Source organism: Oncorhynchus mykiss, chromosome 5 (assembly GCF_013265735.2).
Source record: "Oncorhynchus mykiss isolate Arlee chromosome 5, USDA_OmykA_1.1, whole genome shotgun sequence".
Lineage (NCBI taxonomy): Eukaryota > Metazoa > Chordata > Actinopteri > Salmoniformes > Salmonidae > Oncorhynchus > Oncorhynchus mykiss.
The window spans coordinates 100,693,572-100,716,646 of NC_048569.1; the positions used below are offsets into that span (position 1 = coordinate 100,693,572).

The 23,075-nt window shown below is 45.5% G+C and overlaps 1 protein-coding gene across 2 annotated transcripts in view; it reads right to left on the reverse strand.

Annotated features, from left to right (window-relative positions):
- Positions 1-23,075, reverse strand: part of chd1l (chromodomain helicase DNA binding protein 1-like) — a 50,566-nt gene that overhangs the window by 21,622 nt on the left and 5,869 nt on the right. For both annotated transcript variants that reach the window (XM_036979035.1, XM_036979036.1), the window contains exons 8-19: positions 19,813-19,968; positions 19,470-19,562; positions 17,492-17,588; positions 15,353-15,426; positions 12,941-13,051; positions 10,441-10,555; positions 9,627-9,780; positions 8,536-8,722; positions 4,887-5,023; positions 1,336-1,487; positions 927-1,117; positions 692-790 (exon numbers count right to left, since the gene is read on the reverse strand). In XM_036979035.1, coding sequence (XP_036834930.1) covers positions 692-790; positions 927-1,117; positions 1,336-1,487; positions 4,887-5,023; positions 8,536-8,722; positions 9,627-9,780; positions 10,441-10,555; positions 12,941-13,051; positions 15,353-15,426; positions 17,492-17,588; positions 19,470-19,562; positions 19,813-19,968 — 1,566 coding nt within the window. The remainder of the gene's footprint in view (positions 1-691; positions 791-926; positions 1,118-1,335; positions 1,488-4,886; positions 5,024-8,535; positions 8,723-9,626; positions 9,781-10,440; positions 10,556-12,940; positions 13,052-15,352; positions 15,427-17,491; positions 17,589-19,469; positions 19,563-19,812; positions 19,969-23,075) is intronic.

Here is a 23,075-nt window from a genome sequence, read left to right on the forward strand (position 1 = left end):
TAACCCACTGTTCCTAGGCCGTCATTGAAAATAAGAATTTGTTCTTAACTGACTTGCCTAGTTAAATAAACGTACACATTTGATAAATAACTGTCCTCACGACAACATATTTATTGTATCAAATGGGGGCTACATTAGCCCACAAAAGCATAGACAATTATATTTGATGGCCAACCGATGTAAATGTATCATTCTCCACATTAATGTTAGTTCCATTGTGGACCTTTCCCCGATAACAGAAGTATACGAGGGAGATCCAAAGCAGCACTCGACACAACAACTGAGCCGTGACTTGATACTGTTTTCCAGAAGCAAAGTCCGTATTAGAATGGAGTTAAAACCACCTCTTCTGAGCAAATGTATCTAACGGGCTCTCGTGTGCCTCGTCCATTTAAATGCTTTCCCAGTGCGTTTGCCCGCCGCATCAGTTCACGTTAATATTATTTTCTTTATTTTTTGTTGTTGTTGAATTTTACTCTCCTTTTTCTCCCCAATTTCGTGGTATCCAATTGTTAGTAGCTACTATCTTGTCTCATCGCTACGACCCCTGTACGGGCTCGGGAGAGACGAAGGTTGAACCCAGAGCCTCTGGTGGCACAGCCCTTAACCACTGCGCCACCCGGGAGGCCCACGTTTCTTTACATATTCTTTAAGGAAAAAGGGTTTGTGACCCTGGACGATGTGAGCTCACCTTTCATCTTTCCAGCCAGCTCATATTGTTTACACGGTGCATCTGACCTGTTCTCCAATGCTGTGAAGAGACCACCTCTACCCCACCGGCCAGAGTCATCTACAAGATGCCAGGGCATAAACACAGACATTGACGTTTTCAATACAATGTTTTCATGTTTGTATGCGCTCTCTTTCTTTGCTGTAAGCAATGTAATACCCAAAATGAATGTTTTAATATCAGAATGATTCCATACCAACACAGTGCACTATGATGGCATCTTCCTGGTTGGCGTAGGGGTGTGTGACATCGCCCAACACGTAACTAATAGCAGAGTGTTCTGAATCTGTAGAGGTCACACTGAGGTCATCAGCCTCCTCCTCCTCCTCGCTCTCCACAGAGGGTAAACACAGGGACCTGTACCCACTGGACTCCCACCATACCATCCTGCAACACAGACGCCTCATTATACCAGAACTAGGGTCTATGTTGCAGGTGTCTATCCCACGATCAGGGTCATATTCATTAATGCACACCGTTGCAAACCATAGCAAAATATTTTGTAACAGAAACAAGTTTTCTTATTTGAAAATGTTATTTAGTCCTTCCCTGTTTCAGTCAGTTTTCTGCTGTTTGGTTTCTTGTGAAAATGACTTTGTTCTTACTTCTTCCTGTGTTTGTTCTCCTGTAGTCTCCTCCTCTTGTCCTCCTGTACTCTGGCCCTCTTAGCTGCAGCCTCCTCCCTCTCTTTCAGGTCAGTCTCAGTCAAGGCCTTCCTCTTCCTCATGGGGGCCAACATGGGCCCGGACAGACACACCTGAGGGGCCACTGATCATCAGCCAAGAGACATAAGTTGTCCCCCAAATTACACGCTATTCCCTATATAGTACACTACTTTAGACCAGAGTCCTATGGAACCCTATTCCCTATATAGTACACTACTTTAGACCAGAGTCCTATGGAACCCTATTCCCTATATAGTACACTACTTTAGACCAGAGTCCTATGGAACCCTATTCCCTATATAGTACACTACTTTAGACCAGAGCCCTATTCCCTATATAGTACACTACTTTAGACCAGAGTCCTATGGAACCCTATTCCCTATATAGTACACTACTTTAGACCAGAGTCCTATGGAACCCTATTCCCTATATAGTACACTACTTTAGACCAGAGTCCTATGGAACCCTATTCCCTATATAGTACACTACTTTAGACCAGAGCCCTATTCCCTATATAGTACACTACTTTAGACCAGAGTCCTATGGAACCCTATTCCCTATATAGTACACTACTTTAGACCAGAGTCCTATGGAACCCTATTCCCTATATAGTACACTACTTTAGACCAGGGCCCATAGGACTCTGTTGAAAAGTAGTGCACTATATAGGGAATACTGTGCCCTGGGCCCATAGGATGGTCTAAAGTGGTGCACTTTATAGGGAGTAAGGTGCCATTTGGAAGACATACTATAACTTCAGCCAACAGACAGACAGTATACAGTACATGGCTTAGCCAATCACAGACAATTGACAATGCATAGTCTGCCCAATTTCAACAACATACCCTGTCTGTCTGTCTGTCTGTCTGTCATTACACTCCAACAACATACCCTGTCTGTCTGTCTAACATTACACTCCAACAACATACCCTGTCTGTCTGTCTGTCATTACACTCCAACAACATACCCTGTCTGTCTGTCTAACATTACACTCCAACAACATACCCTGTCTGCCTGACATTACACTCCAACAACATACCCTGTCTGTCTGACTGTCTGTCGGTCTGTCTGTCTGACATTACACTCCAACAACATACCCTGTCTGTCTGTCTGACATCACACTCCAACAACATCCAATGTCTGTCTAACATTACACTCCAACAACATACCCTGTCTGTCTAACATTACACTCCAACAACATACTCTGTCTGTCTGACTGTCTGTCGGTCTGTCTGTCTGTCATTACACTCCAACAACATACCCTGTCTGTCTGTCTAACATTACACTCCAACAACATACCCTGTCTGTCTGACATTACACTCCAACAACATACCCTGTCTGTCTGACATTACACTCCAACAACATACCCTGTCTGCCTGACATTACACTCCAACAACATACCCTGTCTGTCTAACAGTACACTCCAACAACATACCCTGTCTGTCTGACATTACACTCCAACAACATACCCTGTCTGTCTGTCTGTCTAACATTACACTCCAACAACATACCCTGTCTGTCTGTCTAACATTACACTCCAACAACATACCCTGTCTGTCTAACATTACACTCCAACAACATACCCTGTCTGTCTAACATTACACTCCAACAACATACTCGGTCTGTCTGTCTGTCTGTCTGTCGGTCTGTCTGTCTGACATTACACTCCAACAACATACCCTGTCTGTCTGTCTGACATCACACTCCAACAACATCCAATGTCTGTCTAACATTACACTCCAACAACATACCCTGTCTGTCTGTCTAACATTACACTCCAACAACATACCCTGTCTGTCTGTCTGTCTAACATTACACTCCAACAACATACCCTGTCTGTCTGACATTACACTCCAACAACATCCCATGTCTGTCTAACATTACACTCCAACAACATACCCTGTCTGTCTGACATTACACTCCAACAACATACCCTGTCTGTCTGACATTACACTCCAACAACATACCCTGTCTGTCTAACATTACACTCCAACAACATACCCTGTGTGTCTGTCTGACATTACACTCCAACAACATACCATGTCTGTCTGTCTGTCTGACATTAAACTCCAACAACATACCCTGTCTGTCTGACATTACACTCCAACAACATACCCTGTCTGTCTGTCTGTCTGACATTAAACTCCAACAACATACCCTGTCTGTCTGTCTGACATTACACTTCAACAACATACCCTGTCTGTCTGTCTGTCTAACGTTACACTCCAACAACATACCCTGTCTGTCTGTCTGACATTACGCTCCAACAACATACCGTCTGCCTGACATTACACTCCAACAACATACCCTGTCTGTCTGTCTAACATTACACTCCAACAACATACCCTGTCTGTCTGACATTACACTCCAACAGCATACCCTGTCTGTCTGTCTGACATTACACTCCAACAACATACCCTGTCTGTCTGTCTGACATTACACTCCAACAACATCCCATGTCTGTGTGTCTAACATTACACTCCAACAACATCCCATGTCTGTGTGTCTAACATTACACTCCAACAACATACCCTGTCTGTCTGACATTACACTCCAACAACATACCCTGTCTGTCTGTCTGTCTAACATTACACTCCAACAACATACCCTGTCTGTCTGTCTGACATTACACTCCAACAACATACCCTGTCTGTCTGTCTAACATTACACTCCAACAACATACCCTGTCTGTCTGACATTACACTCCAACAACATACCCTGTCTGTCTAACATTACACTCCAACAGCATACCCTGTCTGTCTCACATTACACTCCAACAACATACCCTGTCTGTCTGTCTGACATTACACTCCAACAACATACCCAGTCTGTCTGTCTGACATTACACTCCAACAACATACCCTGTCTGTCTGTCTGACATTACACTCCAACAGCATACCCTGTCTGTCTGACATTACACTCCAACAACATACCCTGTCTGTCTGTCTGACATTACACTCCAACAGCATACCCTGTCTGTCTGTCTAACATTACACTCCAACAACATACCCAGTCTGTCTAACATTACACTCCAACAACATACCCTGTCTGTCTAACATTACACTCCAACAACATACCCTGTCTGTCTGTCTGTCTGACATTACACTCCAACAACATACCCTGTCTGTCTATCTGACATGACACTCCAACAACATGCCCTGTCTGTCTGTCTAACATTACACTCCAACAACATACCCTGTCTGTCTGACATTACACTCCAACAACATACCCTGTCTGCCTGACATTACACTCCAACAACATACCCTGTCTGTCTGTCTAACAGTACACTCCAACAACATACCCTGTCTGTCTGTCTGTCTGTCTAACATTACACTCCAACAGCATACCCTGTCTGTCTAACAGTGCTACTAGTGAAAGGTGTAGAATAAAGATGTCCTATTTCTATGTTTGTGAGTAATGATGTTAGTCATTAGCCCACCATCACACTGGTCTAGTAGAGTAGAGGTGAGGAGACGGTAACAAAGTCTTACTTCATCGTTGTGTCGTGTCGCTCGTCTCTCTCCTCCTCCTCCTCCTGCCTCTTCCTCCAGGAGACGACTGAAGGTCCTCTGGTCCTCAGAGCTCACCTCCCGGGAGTAATCCCTCCCTTCAAAGTAGTACATGTGGTCTGGACAGGGAGAGAGACAGGGACAGAGAGAGGGACAGGGAGAGAGACAGGGACAGGGAGAGAGAGAGGGACAGAGAGAGGGACAGGGAGAGAGAGACAGGGAGGGAGAGAGGGACAGGGACAAAAAGAGGGACAGGGAGAGAGAGAGAGGGAGGCAGAGGGACAGGGACAAAAATAGGGACAGGGAGAGAGACAGGGACAGGGAGAGAGAGAGAGGGACAGAGAGAGGGACAGGGAGAGAGAGACGGGGAGGGAGAGAGGGACAGGGACAAAAAGAGAGACAGGGAGAGAGAGACAGGGAGAGAGACAGGGACAGGGAGAGAGAGAGGGACAGAGAGAGGGACAGGGAGAGAGAAGCAGGGAGGGAGAGAGGGACAGGGACAAAAAGGGGGACAGGGAGAGAGACAGGGAGAGAGAGGGAGACAGGGAGAGAGAGAGGGACAGGGACAAAAAGAGACAGGGAGAGAGAGGGACAGGGAGAGAGAGACAGGGAGAGAGAGACAGGGAGGGAGAGAGGGACAGGGACAAAAAGAGGGACAGGGAGAGAGAGGGAGAGAGAGAGGGACAGGGACAGAGAGACAGGGAGAGAGAGACAGGGAGGGAGAGAGGGACAGGGACAAAAAGAGGGACAGGGAGAGAGAGACAGAGAGGGACAGGGACAGGGAGAGAGACAGGGAGAGAGAGGGACAGGGACAAAAAGAGGGACAGGGAGAGAGACAGGGAGAGAGAGGGACAGGGAGAGAGACAGGGAGAGAGAGAGAGACAGGGAGGGAGAGAGGGACAGGGACAAAAAGAGGGACAGGGAGAGAGAGAGAGAGAGAGAGGGAGAGGGAGAGAGAGGGACAGGGACAGAGAGACAGGGAGAGAGAGACAGGGAGAGAGAGAGGGACAGGGACAAAAAGAGGGACAGGGGGAGAGAGAGGGACAGGGAGAGAGACAGGGAGAGAGAGAGAGGGAGAGAAAGAGAGGGAGAGGGACAGGGACAGGGAGAGAGACAGAGACAGGGAGAGAGGGACAGGGACAGGGAGAGAGGGACAGGGACAGGGAGAGAGACAGGGAGAGAGAGACAGGGAGAGAGAGAGAGACAGGGAGAGAGAGAGGGACAGGGAGAGAGGGACAGGGACAGGGAGAGAGAGAGAGGGAGAGAGAGAGGGACAGGGACAGGGAGAGAGGGACAGGGACAGGGAGAGAGAGAGAGGGAGAGAGAGAGACAGGGAGAGGGGAAAACATGAATAAATAAAGATATGTTGTCATATACAAAAGACTCAGTGTAATGTGTTACTGTCATATACAAAAGACTCAGTGTAATGTGTTATTGTCATATACAAAAGACTCAGTGTAATGTGTTACTGTCATATACAAAAGACTCAGTGTAATGTGTTGTTGTCATATACAAAAGACTCAGTGTAATGTGTTATTGTCATATACAAAAGACTCAGTGTAATGTGTTGTTGTCATATACAAAAGACTCAGTGTAATGTGTTATTGTCATATACAAAAGACTCAGTGTAATGTGTTACTGTCATATACAAAAGACTCAGTGTAATGTGTTATTGTCATATACAAAAGACTCAGTGTAATGTGTTATTGTCATATACAAAAGACTCAGTGTAATGTGTTATTGTCATATACAAAAGACTCAGTGTAATGTGTTACTGTCATATACAAAAGACTCAGTGTAATGTGTTGTTGTCATATACAAAAGACTCAGTGTAATGTGTTATTGTCATATACAAAAGACTCAGTGTAATGTGTTATTGTCATATACAAAATACTCAGTGTAATGTGTTATTGTCATATACAAAAGACTCAGTGTAATGTGTTATTGTCATATACAAAAGACTCAGTGTAATGTGTTACTGTCATATACAAAAGACTCAGTGTAATGTGTTATTGTCATATACAAAAGACTCAGTGTAATGTGTTGTTGTCATATACAAAAGACTCAGTGTAATGTGTTGTTTTAGAGGCTCAGCCATAAGTAATACAGCAACTCTGGAGCTGAACTCTCGGGTATTCGAACCAATAACCTTTTGGTTACTGGCCCAACGTTCTAACCACTAGGCTACCTGCTGGTTACTGGCCCAACACTCTAACCACTAGGCTACCTGCTGGTCACTGGCCCAACACTCTAACCATTAGGCTACCTGCTGGTCACTAGTCCAACGTTCTAACCATTAGGCTACCTGCTGGTTACTGGCCCAACACTCTAACCACTAGGCTACCTGCTGGTCACTGGCCCAACACTCTAACCATTAGGCTACCTGCTGGTCACTAGTCCAACGTTCTAACCATTAGGCTACCTGCTGGTCACTGGCCCAACACTCTAACCACTAGGCTACCTGCTGGTCACTGGCCCAACACTCTAACCATTAGGCTACCTGCTGGTCACTAGTCCAACACTCTAACCACTAGGCTACCTGCTGGTTACTGGCCCAACACTCGAACCACTAGGCTACCTGCTGGTTACTGGCCCAACACTCTAACCACTAGGCTACCTGCTGGTTACTGGCCCAACACTCTAACCACTAGGCTACCTGCTGGTTACTGGCCCAACACTCTAACCACTAGGCTACCTGCTGGTTACTGGCCCAACACTCTAACCACTAGGCTACCTGCTGGTTACTGGCCCAACACTCTAACCACTAGGCTACCTGCTGGTTACTGGCCCAACACTAACCACTAGACTACCTGCAGGTTACTGGCCCAATGCTCTAACCACTAGGCTACCTGCTGGTTACTGGCCCAACACTAACCACTAGACTACCTGCAGGTTACTGGCCCAACACCCTAACCACTAGGCTACCTGCTGGTTACTGGCCCAATGCTCTAACCACTAGGCTACCTGCTGGTTACTGGCCCAACACTAACCACTAGACTACCTGCAGGTTACTGGCCCAACGCTCTAACCACTAGGCTACCTGCAGGTTACTGGCCCAATGCTCTAACCACTAGGCTACCTGCTGGTTACTGGCCCAATGCTCTAACCATTAGGCTACCTGCTGATTACTGGTCCAATGCTCTAACTACTAGGCTACCTGCTGATTACTGGTCCAATGCTCTAACTACTAGGCTACCTGTAGGTTACTGGCCCAATGCTCTAACCACTAGGCTACCTGCTGGTTACTGGCCCAATGCTCTAACCATTAGGCTACCTGCTGATTACTGGTCCAATGCTCTAACTACTAGGCTACCTGCTGATTACTGGCCCAACGCTCTAACCACTAGGCTACCTGCAGGTTACTGGCCCAATGCTCTAACCACTAGGCTACCTGCAGGTTACTGGCCCAATGCTCTAACCACTAGGCTACCTTCTGGTTACGGGTCCAATGCGCTAACCATTAGGCTACCTGCTGATTACTGGTCCAATGCTCTAACTACTAGGCTACCTAGCCACTACTGTTTATCAGGGACCCTAGGGAATATAATGCCATTTGTGGAGAAGTGGAGGTTTACAGTGTAGATTGATGCCAGGTTTTGCTGTGGGGCCTCCATGAGCTTTTGCTACTCACTCTGTCCCTCAGATTCTCCCTCCTCTTCCTCCTCAGTGGGCAGGTCCTTGGTCTGGGTGGGGGCTTCATCAGTCAGCCACTCCCCGTCTCTAGACTGACCCAGGATCAGACCCATGTTCACAGCCTGGATGGAGCTCTCTTCTGACGACAACAGCTTGTCCACTCCAAACTTCAGGATCTCGCTGAGCTGGAGAGACAGATGGAACAGGATGGATGAGGAGAGAGGAAGGGCAGAGTAGCCTGTTGACGGGACAGTGAGGTGTCAGGAAGGGCAGAGTAGCCTGTTGATGGGACACCGAGGTGTCATGAAGGGCAGAGTAGCCCATTGATGTGTCATGAAAGAAATGGTTGCTGTTGCCAGGTTTACTGACCGTGTGTTGCCAGGTTTACTGACCGTGTGTTGCCAGGTTTACTGACCGTGTTTACTGACTGTGTGTTGCCAGGTTTACTGACCGTGTGTTGCCAGGTTTACTGACCGTGTTTACTGACCGTGTGTTGCCAGGTTTACTGACCGTGCGTTGCCAGGTTTACTGACCGTGCATTGCCAGGTTTACTGACCGTGCGTTGCCAGGTTTACTGACCGTGCGTTGCCAGGTTTACTGACCGTGCGTTGCCAGGTTTACTGACCGTGCGTTGCCAGGTTTACTGACCGTGCGTTGCCAGGTTTACTGACCGTGCGTTGCCAGGTTTACTGACCGTGCGTTGCCAGGTTTACTGACCGTGCGTTGCCAGGTTTACTGACCGTGCGTTGCCAGGTTTACTGACCGTGTGTTGCCAGGTTTACTGACTGTGCAATATGTATTGTGAATTTTACAATTCTGTATGTATTGCGATTCGACTCTGCGATTCAATGTCCCAAACACATTGCTCACTATATGTCTGCTGTAGAGGGACAAGAGCGAGCCATGGAAAACTAGTTTTGATCAGTCATGGAAATTAAAGTGCTGAAAACATGTTGACTCACTTATAAAGAAGAGATTTGGCGCAGGTACAGCCTATAAAATAATAATATTGTGATAATAACTGTAGGCATTTTGTCCTCCCATCACCAGTTGCCAGGTTACTGACGGTGTGTTGCCAGGGTTACTGACCTGCAGACCGGCAGCAGCAGAGTGGGTGTGGTTAAGCAGAGAAAAACGCCCCTCTTCTATCACTGTGTTGGTAAGGCTGAGCTTAGAACTTGCCCGGGAGTACACAATCTCCTCTACCGTATCCCTCCCCAGGAGCCGGATCACCTTCACAGCCCTGTTAAATAGACCTCTGGTTACCCCACCACCAACTTATATACATGCATAAGTAAGAGAATATATAGCAGCTAATATATATTATTATTAACTCAGGGCCCTAGTGCTAATATATATTATTATTCATTCAGGGCCCTAGTGCTAATATATATTATTATTAATTCAGGGCCCTAGTTCTACTATATATTATGATAGGGCCCTGTGTTACCTAGTCTGGCCAATAGAACTAGGGCCCTGTGTTATCTAGTCTGACCAATAGAACTAGGGCCCTGTGTTACCTAGTCTGGCCAATAGAGCTAGGGCCCTGTGTTACCTAGTCTGTCCAATATAACTAGGGCCCTGTGTTACCTGGTCTGACCAATAGAACTAGGGCCCTGTGTTACCTAGTCTGACCAATAGAACTAGGGCCCTGTGTTACCTAGTCTGGCCAATAGAACTAGGGCCCTGTGTTACCTAGTCTGGCCAATAGAACTAGGGCCCTGTGTTACTTAGTCTAACCAATAGAACTAGAGCCCTGTGTTACCTAGTCTGACCAATAGAACTAGGGCCCTGTTACCTAGTCTGACCAATAGAACTAGGGCCCTGTGTTACCTAGTCTGACCAATAGAACTAGGGCCCTGTGTTACCTAGTCTGACCAATAGAACTAGGGCCCCGTGTTACCTGGTCTGACCAATCCGGTGGCAGCGAGCGGCAGCCTGCAGGTCATTCTGGGGGTTGAAGTCAGAGTCAATGAAGATCACAGTATCAGCTGCTGTTAGGTTCATCCCAACGCCTCCTATACAGCAGAGAGACAGGTCAGTGGTTATACAGGGGTCGGCAGGTCTACAGGGGTCAGAGGTTGAAGTCACTGTCCATGAGAGTAAGGGGGTCAGGCGTCAGTTTAGCCCATTGATCATGTTGTTAGCACATTACGTATTTGCTTTCATTGTTTATTCCTTATTCATTCCTTAGTCTTTCATTGTTTATTCCTTATTCATTCAATGTTTATTCTTTATTCTTTCATTGTTTGTTTATTCATTCCTTATTCTTTCATTGTTTGTTTATTCATTCCTTATTCTTTCATTGTTTGTTTATTCATTCCTTATTCTTTCATTGTTTATTCCTTAGTCTTCATTGTTTATTGTTTATTCTTTCATTGTTTATTTCTTATTCTTTTGTTGATTATTCCTTATTCTTATGCTGTTCATGAAGGTGCATGTAGTGTGCTGCCCTACAGTGGGTGTCTACAGCTTGGAGACTAAAAGTGATTTAAAGGTCATAAAGCATGTTAATGAGAAGTTGTCAAGTCGGCTCCTTTTTCTCTCAGGTTTCATATTATGGTTCAAACTTAAGAGAGAAACTCAAAACGCTTTTGGTCTCATTGACAGACAGCTGAAACATCCTCCCACTCTCAGCTCCTCTTCTCTCTCTCCGTGTGTCTGTGGTGTTTCAGCTCATTCTGTCAACAGATCAGATGGAGAGATAGAGAGGCGGAGAGATGTCTCTGCTGATAGTGGGAGAGTGACAGACACAGAATCACAGATCAAAGCTTGCTCTTGATGAGTACTGGTGAGCAGGGTTGGGGTTAAAGGTCAAGGGTTGAGTACCTGTGTTACAGGCTTTGGTTTATCCATTTATATTTTGAGGTTGGACGTTAGCACGTGGGGCACACCGATTGGTGTCACCTCGTTAGTCAGTGTGTGTTATACCTATGCTGGTTTGCCATCTCGTTAGTGGGAAGATGTTTCACCTATGTTGGCCCAGGAGATATTTAAGAGTGTCTGGCCCAGGTGATATTTAAGAGTGTCTGGCCCAGGTGATATTTAAGAGTGTCTGGCCCAGGTGATATTTAAGAGTGTCTGGCCCAGGTGATATTTAAGAGTGTCTGGCCCAGTGCTCCAGTTGTCTTGATAGATGTAGTTGGCTCTCCCTATTTGATTTGTAGACAAACAATCCTTTATCTAATCTTCCCTGTTTTCGTTTTGCGCCACTTTTTGGTTTGCATCCTGTCTAAGTTTGGTGTGGGGTTTTCTTTTGTTTGCCTATTACTGGGCGCTCATGCTGGGTGTCTTTTAGGTCCCAGTTGTTGTTGCTTTCAGTGGACCCCCCATGAGTGTCTTTCAGAACCCCTCCTAAAATCCGACCCGTTTCGTTAGTTCCCCCTGTTTGAGAGAGAAGTTTTGTTTTTCTTGCTGGGGAACATAGCACCTAGTGTTATGGTTAGGGGTCAGGGTTAAGGACCAGTGAGAGGGTCAGGGTTAAGGACCAGTGAAAGGGTTAGGGGTCAGGGGTTAGGACATGTTAGAGGTCAGGGGTTAGGACCAGTGAGAGGGTTAGGGGTCAGGGTTAAGGACCAGTGAGCGGGTTAGGGGTCAGGGTTAAGGACCAGTGAGCGGGTTAGGGGTCAGGGTCAAGGACCAGTGAGAGGGTTAGGGGTCAGGGTTAAGGACCAGTGAGCGGGTTAGGGGTCAGGGTTAAGGACCAGTGAAAGGGTTAGGGGTCAGGGTTAAGGACCAGTGAGAGGGTCAGGGGTTAGGACCAGTGAGAGGGTTAGGGGTCAGGGTTAAGGACCAGTGAGCGGGTTAGGGGTCAGGGTTAAGGACCAGTGAGAGGGTTAGGGGTCAGGGTTAAGGACCAGTGAGAGGGTTAGGGGTCAGGGTTAAGGACCAGTGAGAGGGTCAGGGGTTAGGACCAGTAAGAGGGTTAGGGGTCAGGTTTAAGGACCAGTGAGCGGGTTAGGGGTCAGGGTTAAGGACCAGTGAGCGGGTCAGGGGTCAGGGTTAAGGACCAGTGAGAGGGTTAGGGGTCAGGGTTAAGGACCAGTGAGAAGGTTAGGGGTCAGGGTTAAGGACCAGTGAGAGGGTTAGGGGTCAGGGTTAAGGACCAGTGAGAGGGTTAGGGGTCAGGGGTTAGGACATGTTAGAGGTCAGGGGTTAGGACCTGTTAGAGGTCAGGGGTTAGGACCTGTTAGGGGTCAGGGGTTAGGACCTGTTAGGGGTCAGGGGTTAGGACCTGTTAGGGGTCAGGGGTTAGGACCTGTTAGAGGTCAGGGGTTAGGACCTGTTAGAGGTCAGGGGTTAGGACCTGTTAGGGGTCAGGGGTTAGGACCTGTTAGGGGTCAGGGGTTAGGACCTGTTAGGGGTCAGGGGTTAGGACCTGTTAGAGGTCAGGGAGAGCCCACCTGCTTTAGTGCTGAGTAGAAAGACAAAGACGTCTTTGCTGCTGAAGTTCTTGATGGCCAGGTTACGCTCTTCCCCCCTGACTGATCCATCCAGACGCTCATATCTGTAACCTGCAGGACAGAGAAATAACCTCATTTAACCTGCCACTGTTACCTCAGGACAGAGAAATAACCTAATTTAACCTGCCACTGTTACCTCAGGACAGAGAAATAACCTCATTTAACCTGCCACTGTTACCTCAGGACAGAGAAATAACCTAATTTAACCTGCCACTGTTACCTCAGGACAGAGAAATAACCTCATTTAACCTGCCACTGTTACCTCAGGACAGAGAAATAACCTAATTTAACCTGCCACTGTTACCTCAGGACAGAGAAAATAACCGAATTTAACCTGCCACTGTTACCTCAGGACAGAGAAATAACCTAATTTAACCTGCCACTGTTACCTCAGGACAGAGAAATAACCTCATTTAACCTGCCACTGTTACCTCAGGACAGAGAAATAACCTCATTTAACCTGCCACTGTTACCTCAGAACAGACAGAACAAAAGCAACCTACAAAAGTAAATAAAAACAATATGGGGATGAGGTAGGTAGATTGGGTGGGCTATTTACAGATGGACTATGTACAGCTGCAGAGATCGGTTAGCTACTCAGATAGCTGATGCTTAAAGTTAGTGAGGGAGATAAAAGTCTCCAACTTCAGCAATTTTTGCAATTCGTTCCAGTCATTGGCAGCAGAGAACTGGAAGGAAAGGCGGCCAAAAGAGGTGTTGGCTTTGGGGATGACCAGTGAGATATACCTGCTGGAGCGCATGCTGTTATCGTTACCAGTGAGCTGAGATAAGGCGGAGCTTTACCTAGCAAAGACTTATAGATGACCTGGAGCCAGTGTAGCGAGGGCCAGCCGACGAGAGCATACAGGTCGCAGTGGTGGGTGGTAGATGGGGCTTTGGTGACAAAATGGATGGCACTGTGATAGACTGCATCCAATTTGCTGAGTAGAGTGTCGGAGGCTATTTTGTAAATGACATTGCCAAAGTCGAGGATCGGTGCAGAATGCAGAATGTTTTGGTACCTACTGGAGAGCTCTTTGTCTACACCCATTCAACATCAGTCACACCCTCGTAAGCAAGCATTAGCCTCACCCATCTCTTTAAGGGTTGATTGCGCGTTCTGTCCTAAGAGAAAACCGTTCACTGACCATTTTACTCGCCCTAGCAGAGCTGGTTAGGCTGTTTTTATGTTATCCAGAGCGTTGGTGACTGCAACTGTGCTGCTGGCAACAGTTTACACTTTTTTGCCCATGTTTACTGACACCGGCCATATTCAACGGGTGTTGAGCATTCGTAAATTCGCCAGTCATTCTGCGCTCTGGCACACTCAGACGAGAGTTCTCTGAAATCAGAGTAGATAGATATACTTGGTAAATTCGCGCTGGCTATCAATAGTTGTCGCTGTGACATTCTATTGAAATGGGTACATGCATAGTGGAGTGTTTTGTTAAGACATGTAACTGGCTAGCTAGGTAAACAATTAACCATAATCCTAACTCATGACGTTACTACCCTGCATGAATCTGCAGGTAGTTAGCTATCTCCTTAGCTATCATACTCTAATTCCACTGATTTCAAAACTCAGTCCTCCAGAAAGTGGAGAGCAACACTTATGCAGTTCTACTAAGTAATAAAAAATAAAAGCTGTGTTAGACAGGATTACCTAGACATACTGATACTCAAATAGACAGAAGCATGCTATGTGGCAGACCAATCCAAACTCATCTCTCGCATTTCCAGCCCACTCATTATCTCAGCCAATCATGGCTAGCTGGAAGGTTGCTGTCCTTTTCTGTGGCTAAACCAACTAAGGTCGTAATTTAACAATTATACTTGTATTTACAGATAGCATACAAGTATTTTATTAAGGCACATGAAAGTTCACATGTTCCAAAAGTCATTCCTGACAACGCATTTTGATTTTAAAAAAGTTCTCCGGTTAAGTAGTGACCCGCGACATACGCCTAGTTTCCTGAAACAGGCCACATATTAGGTTACTTACATTGTGTCTATCAATGCCCCTGGTATAATGTATATTTGCTGAAGCATTATGACAACTCAGGGACACAATGGTAGAGATTAACTGAGCTGGGCTTGGGTCATTGGGAAGTCATTGTCTCAACGCAGCCTTATAATGCTGTGAAAGAAACCAGGAATCCAAATGATTTGGGTGGATCCCATCGTCCTTATAAAACAAGCTTTTTTTCCAGAAGGTATCAACATTATCAATACAAAAATGATCAATGATAGCTAGATATCCATTACCTCTGTATTCCACTAGCAGTATCCATTACCTCTGTATTCCACTAGCAGTATCCATTACCTCTGTATTCCACTAGCAGTATCCATTACCTCTGTATTCCATGTAGTCCTGGAGAATGTCCAGCATCCTGGTCATCTGGGAGAACAGCAAGATGTGATGTCCCCTGAACATCAATGAGGAAAAGTAATGTGTTAAATTACAGTATATTTACAGTAAAATAGATAATAGCAAGACATCATGGAAAATATGGATAAGATCTAACATTTAATAGTGCTCAGTGTTAGACAGTCTCTCCCTTAGTGCTCAGTGTTAGACAGTATCATCCTCAGTGTTAGACAGTATCTTCCTTAGTGCTCAATGTTAAACAGTGTCTTCCTTAGTGCTCAGTGTTAGACAGTATCTCCCTTAGTGCTCACTGTTAGACAGTATCTTCCTTAGTGTTAGACAGTCTCTTCCTTAGTGCTCAGTGTTAGACAGTATCTTCCTTAGTGCTCAGTATTAGACAGTATCTTCCTTAGTGTTAGACAGTATCTTCCTTAGTGCTCAGTGTTAGACAGTATCTTCCCTTAGTGCTCAGTATTAGACAGTATCTTCCTTAGTGTTAGACAGTATCTTCCTTAGTGCTCAGTGTTAGACAGTCTCTCCCTTAGTGCTCAGTGTTAGACAGTATCTTCCTTAGTGTTAGACAGCATCTTCCTTAGTGATCAGTGTTAGACAGTTCCTCCCTTAGTGCTCAGTGTTAGACAGTCTCTCCCTTAATGCTCAGTGTTAGACAGTCTCTCCAATAGTGCTCAGTGTTAGACAGTATATTCCTTAGTGTTAGACAGTATCTCTCTTAGTGCGCAGTGTTATAGATCTCCCTTAGTGCTCAGGGTTATAGATCTCCCTTAGTGCGCAGTGTTATAGATCTCCGTTAGTGCTCAGTGTTATAGATCTCCCTTAGTGCTCAGTGTTATAGATCTCCCTTAGTGCTCAGGGTTATAGATCTCCCTTAGTGCGCAGTGTTATAGATATCCCTTAGTGCTCAGTGTTATAGATCTCCCTTAGTGCTCAGTGTTATAGATCTCCCTTAGTGCTCAGTGTTATAGATCTCCCTTAGTGCTCAGTGTTATAGTTCTCCCTTAGTGCTCAGTGTTATAGTTCTCCATTAGTGCTCAGTGTTATAGATCTCCATTAGTGCTCAGTGTTATAGATCTCCCTTAGTGCTCAGTGTTATAGATCTCCCTTAGTGCTCAGTGTTATAGTTATCCCTTAGTGCTCAGTGTTATAGATCTCCCTTAGTGCTCAGTGTTATAGATCTCCCTTAGTGCTCAGTGTTATAGATCTCCCTTAGTGCTCAGTGTTATAGTTATCCCTTAGTTCTCAGTGTTATAGATCTTGCTCAGTGTTATAATTCTGCCTTAGTGCTCAGTGTTATAGTTATCCCTTAGTGCTCAGTGTTATAGATCTCCCTTAGTGCTCAGTGTTATAGATCTCCCTTAGTGCTCAGTGTTATAGATCTCCCTTAGTGCTCAGTGTTATAGATCTCCTTTAGTGCTCAGTGTTAGAGATCTCCCTTAGTGCTCAGTGTTATAGATCTCCCTTAGTGCTCAGTGTTATAGTTATCCCTTAGTGCTCAGTGTTATAGATCTTGCTCAGTGTTATAGTTCTGCCTTAGTGCTCAGTGTTATAGTTATCCCTTAGTGCTCAGTGTTATAGATCTCCCTTAGTGCTCAGTGTTATAGATCTTGCTCAGTGTTATAGTTATCCCTTAGTGCTCAGTGTTATAGATCTCCCTTAGTGCTCAGTGTTATAGATCTCCCTTAGTGCTCAGTGTTATAGATCTCCCTTAGTGCTCAGTGTGATAGATCTCCCTTCGTTATCGTTTGTCTTATTCAATGAGCAAGATTATTATAGAACTTGCTCAGTGTTATAGTTCTGCCTTAGTGCTCAGTGTTATAGTTATCCCTTAGTGCTCAGTGTTATAGATCTCCCTTAGTGCTCAGTGTTATAGATCTTGCTCAGTGTTATAGTTATCCCTTAGTGCTCAGTGTTATAGATCTCCCTTAGTGCTCAGTGTTATAGATCTCCCTTAGTGCTCAGTGTTGTAGATCTCCCTTAGTGCTCAGTGTTGTAGATCTCCCTTAGTGCTCAGTGTTATAGTTCTCCCTTAGTGCTCAGTGTTAGATCTCCCTGAGAGAGACAAAGACAGAGACATGAGAGAGAGAGAGACAGAGAGAGAGAGAGACCCTTGGTGCAGGTATGCCAGCATGCTGTCCAGCAGACAGAGTTTTCCACTAGCCTGGATCAGATGCTCCCCCATCTCAAACGGCTCTGGTTCCACACCTAGAGAGGAAAGGCAGGGCTCAAGTTAAAAATGTCCCCCTGGTTCCACTAACTTTTTCAATTAGTGGCACCAGCCCATGATTTGGTCAGACCAAAATATGACTGAGATGGTAGAAATGTGTTGTTTCATCATTCAGTCTGTGATTATAAATATTTGAATGTGTAACCTAATCCAGTGATTGTCATGGATGTTGGGTTGACCACTAAGCTACTGCTATTATATTTTACTGTTAACCAATAGGATCTCACCATCAAACAGGTAGGGGTGGTCCACACAGCTCTAAACCAATAGGATCTCACCATCAAACAGGTAAGGGTGGTCCACACAGCTCTAAACCAATAGGATCTCACCATCAAACAGGTAAGGGTGGTCCACACAGCTCTAAACCAATAGGATCTCACCATAAAACAGGTAAGGGTGGTCCACACAGCTCTAAACCAATATGATCTCAACATCAAACAGGTAAGGGTGGTCCACACAGCTCTAAACCAATAGGATCTCACCATCAAACAGGTAAGGGTGGTCCACACAGCTCTAAACCAATAGGATCTCAACATCAAACAGGTAAGGGCGGTCCACACAGCTCTAAACCAATAGGATCTCACCATCAAACAGGTAGGGGTGGTCCACACAGCTCTAAACCAATAGGATCTCACCATCAAACAGGTAGGGGTGGTCCACACAGCTCTAAACCAATAGGATCTCACCATCAAACAGGTAGGGGTGGTCCACACTGCTCTAAACCAATAGGATCTCACCATCAAACAGGTAGGGGTGGTCCACACAGCTCTAAACCAATAGGATCTCACCATCAAACAGGTAGGGGTGGTCCACACAGCTCTAAACCAATAGGATCTCACCATCAAACAGGTAGGGGTGGTCCACACAGCTCTAAACCAATAGGATCTCACCATCAAACAGGTAAGGTTGGTCCACACAGCTCTAAACCAATAGGATCTCACCATCAAACAGGTAGGGGTGGTCCACACAGCTCAAAACCAATAGGATCTCAACATCAAACAGGTAAGGGTGGTCCACACACCTCTAAACCAATAGGATCTCACCATCAAACAGGTAGGGGTGGTCCACACAGCTCTAAACCAATAGGATCTCACCATCAAACAGGTAAGGGTGGTCCACACAGCTCTAAACCAATAGGATCTCAACATCAAACAGGTAAGGGTGGTCCACACAGCTCTAAACCAATAGGATCTCACCATCAAACAGGTAGGGGTGGTCCACACAGCTCTAAACCAATAGGATCTCACCATCAAACAGGTAAGGTTGGTCCACACAGCTCTAAACCAATAGGATCTCACCATCAAACAGGTAGGGGTGGTCCACACAGCTCAAAACCAATAGGATCTCAACATCAAACAGGTAAGGGTGGTCCACACACCTCTAAACCAATAGGATCTCACCATCAAACAGGTAGGGGTGGTCCACACAGCTCTAAACCAATAGGATCTCACCATCAAACAGGTAAGGGTGGTCCACACAGCTCTAAACCAATAGGATCTCAACATCAAACAGGTAAGGGTGGTCCACACAGCTCTAAACCAATAGGATCTCACCATCAAACAGGTAGGGGTGGTCCACACAGCTCAAAACCAATAGGATCTCACCATCAAACAGGTAGGGGTGGTCCACACAGCTCTAAACCAATAGGATCTCACCATCAAACAGGTAAGGGTGGTCCACACAGCTCTAAACCAATAGGATCTCACCATCAAACAGGTAGGGGTGGTCCACACAGCTAAAAACCAATAGGATCTCAACATCAAACAGGTAAGGGTGGTCCACACACCTCTAAACCAATAGGATCTCACCATCAAACAGGTAGGGGTGGTCCACACAGCTCTAAACCAATAGGATCTCACCATCAAACAGGTAGGGGTGGTCCACACACTTCCGGAGCTGCATCAGTATATTAAGCAGTCTGGTCTTGTTTCCCTGCTCATTCCCAAAGGCATCTAGAAACAAAACAACAGTTAGCTACTGTCAGTTGTTTACCAATGGAAAGAGTTTAGTTTAAGTTGAATAAAAGTATTTTATTTTCTTTGGTTGCTCCTACCAACTCCATTGCTGTCATCGGCAAGCCCAACCCAAACTGTTTAGCTTGCCCATTCCATATAGACAAGTTGGCAAGAGAGCACAAACGGACAGCCAACCAGGGCTAGAATTTCCTAACATCATTTTAGATGAGGTTCATGTTAGTCTCACACAGGTCCTTCATGAGTATAGCCTTATAATATCTCTTCTGCAGGGCAGACAGGCCGTGGTACATAAGTATCTCTGTCTTCATGGGGAGGTCAGCTGCTACCTCAGCCTTCACCCTCCTCAGCAGGAAGGGCTGCAGCACTCTCTGGAGATCACTGGCTGGAGAGAGAGAGACAGAGAACACTGCTGTTAGACATGTAGGGTTCACAGAGATGCAGTCTTTATCATGACGATGGAGCTGCCCTCTTGGTTTCAATGGGACTTCCTGCATCAATAAAAAAAGGTTCCATCAAATAATAAAAAGTACACATATGGCAGAGTGGCGAACCGTTCTGAACACCTGGACTGGTCAAAAGTAACTCACTATATAGGGAATAGGGTGTCATTTGGGACAGCACTAAAAACCGGGTTCCTGTTCCATACTGTACTTCAGTACCATAACAACCTGCCAACAAAGACACTGAGTGTACAAAAAGGAACACCTTCCGAATATTGACTTGCACCACCTTTGTGCGCTCAGAACAGCCTGAATTCGTGAGGGCATGGGCACTACAAGCTTTCGAAAGCGTTCCAATGGGATGCTGAACCACGTTGACTCCAACGCTTCCCACAGTTGTGTCCAGTTGGCTGGATGTCCTTTGGGTGGTGGACCATTCTTGATAAACACGGGAAAGTGTTGAGTGTGAAAAACCCAGCAGCGTTGCAGTTCTTGACACACAAACCGGTGCACCTAGCACCTACTACTATACTCTGTTCAATTAGACTTAAATGTTTTTGTCTTGCCCATTCACCCTCCGAATGGCACACATACAGTGCACTCTGAAAGTATTCAGACCCTTTGACTTTTTCCTAATTTTTTTAAATTAAAGCCTTATTCTAAAATTGATTGAGTTAATTATTTTCCTCATTAATCTACACACAATACCCCATAATGACCAAGCGAAAAGTCCTAGACATTTTTGCTATTTTTTTTACAAATTTAAAACAGAAATACCTTATTTACATAAGTATTCAGACCCGTTGCTATGAGACCCGAAATTGAGCTCAGGTGCATCCCGTTTCCATTGATCATCCTTGAGATGTTTCGACAACTTGATTGAAGTCCACCTGTGGTAAATTCAATTGATTGGACAGGATTTGGAAAGGTACACACTTGGCTATATAAAGTCCCACAGCTGACAGTGCATGTCAGAGCAAAAACCAAGCCATGAGGTCGAAGGAAATGTCCTTAGAGCTCCGAGACAGAATTGTGTCCAGGCACAGATCTGGGGAAGGGTACCAAAAAATGTCTGCAGCATTGAAGGTCCCCAAGAACACAGTGGCCTCCATCATTCGTAAATGGAAGAAGTTTTTCAACCACCAAGACTTTTCCTAGAGCTGGCCGACCAGCCAAACTGTGCAATCGGGGAAGAAGAGCTTTGGTCAGGGAGGTGACCAAGAACCCGATGGTCAGTGACAGAGCTCTAGAGTTCCTCTGTGGAGAATCTTCCAGAAGGACAACCATCTCTGCAGCTCTCCACCAATCAGGCCTTTATGGTAGAGTGGCCAGACGGAAACCACTCCTCAGTAAAAGGCACATGACAGCCATCTTGGAGTTTACCAAAAGGCACCTAAAGACTAAAGATTCTCTGGTCTGATTAGACCAAGATTTAACTTTTTGGCGTCTTGTCTGAAGGAAACCTGGAACCATCCCTACGGTGAGGCATGGTGCTGGCAGCATCATGCTGTGGGGAGGTTTTTCAGCAGCAGGGACTGGGAGACTAGTCAGGACGGAGGGAAAGATGAACAGAGAAAAGTACAGAGATTCTTGATGAAAACCTGCTCCAGAGCACTTAGGACCTGACACTGGGGCGAAGGTTCACCTTCCAACAGGACAACAACCCTAAGCACACATCCAAGACAACGCAGGAGTGGCTTCGGGAAAAGTCTCTGAATGTCCTTGAGCGGCCCAGCCAGAGCCTGGACTTGAACCTGATCGAACATCTCTTGAGACCTGAAAATAGCTGTGCAGCAACGCTCCCCATCCAACCTGACAGAGCTTGAGAGGATCTGCAGAGAAGAATGGGAGAAACTCCCCAAATACAGGTGTGCCAAGCTTGTAGTGTCATACCCAAGAAGACTCAAGGCTGTAATCGCTGCCAAAAGTGCTTAAACAAAGTACTGAGTAAAGGGTCTGAATACTTATGTAAATGTGTTTTTTCAGTTTTAGATTTTTTATAAATATGCAAAAATGTCTAAAAAAAACGTTTTTGCTTTGTCATTATGGGGTAGTGTGTGTAGATTGAGGGGAAAAATGATTTCATCATTTTTAGAAAAAGGCTGTAACAATGTGTAAAAGGTCAAGGGGTCTGAATACTTTCTGAATCCACATTTCAATTGTCTTGAAGTGGATTTAACAGGTGACATCAATAAGGGATCATAGGGTTCACCTGGTCAGTCTGTCATGGACAGAGCAGGTGTTCCAACATTGTACTGTAAGATAGCACACTTTTTGATAATGTGATGAGTAAATTGGATAGTCATAATTTATGCTAATAACTTTTTTAAATCTACAAATCACAGGGTAGCCTACTCTGCTGACACTGACAAACAATCAATAAAAACGACATTGGTCCATATAATAGGCCTATGAGAAGGGGAGACAAACACAATGACGCCCATCTGACCTGGAGGAGGAAATTGGCCAAAAACAAACTTTCAAGTGGCTTCTGTGAATGTGCGTTACTTCACCGGGGATGTGGCCGATGCGGGTTAGGGTTAGGGTTAGGGTTTAGGGTTAGGGTTTAGGGTTAGGGGTTAGGGTTAGGGTTTAGGGTTAGGGTTTAGGGTTTAGGGTTAGGGTTTAGGGTTTAGGGTTAGGGTTAGGGTTAGGGTTAGGGTTAGGGTTTAGGGTTTAGGGTTAGGGGTTAGGGTTAGCCACTTTCAAGTGGCCTCTGTGAATGTGCGTTACTTCACCGGGGATATGGCCGATGCTCTCCGCTGGTTCCAATAAGATAGGCTATACTGTTCACTCAACAAAGTTGAGAACTAAAAGACTGATTAGAGTCTATTTCCTTGTCTTGATAGTTTGGAAAGCTAATGGCTAATTCTGTGTTTTTCCGTGGTATTTGCAGCGCACCCTGCCCAAACTGCAGGCCAATGTAGGTTATGCTATTTTTTATGATTTTATGTATTTATGTATAGACAGGAGTAGGCTAATTAGACTATATAATGTTTACCATTTACTTTAGGGGAAGCTTAGCCTCCAGGTGTTCCGATCGAGTTGT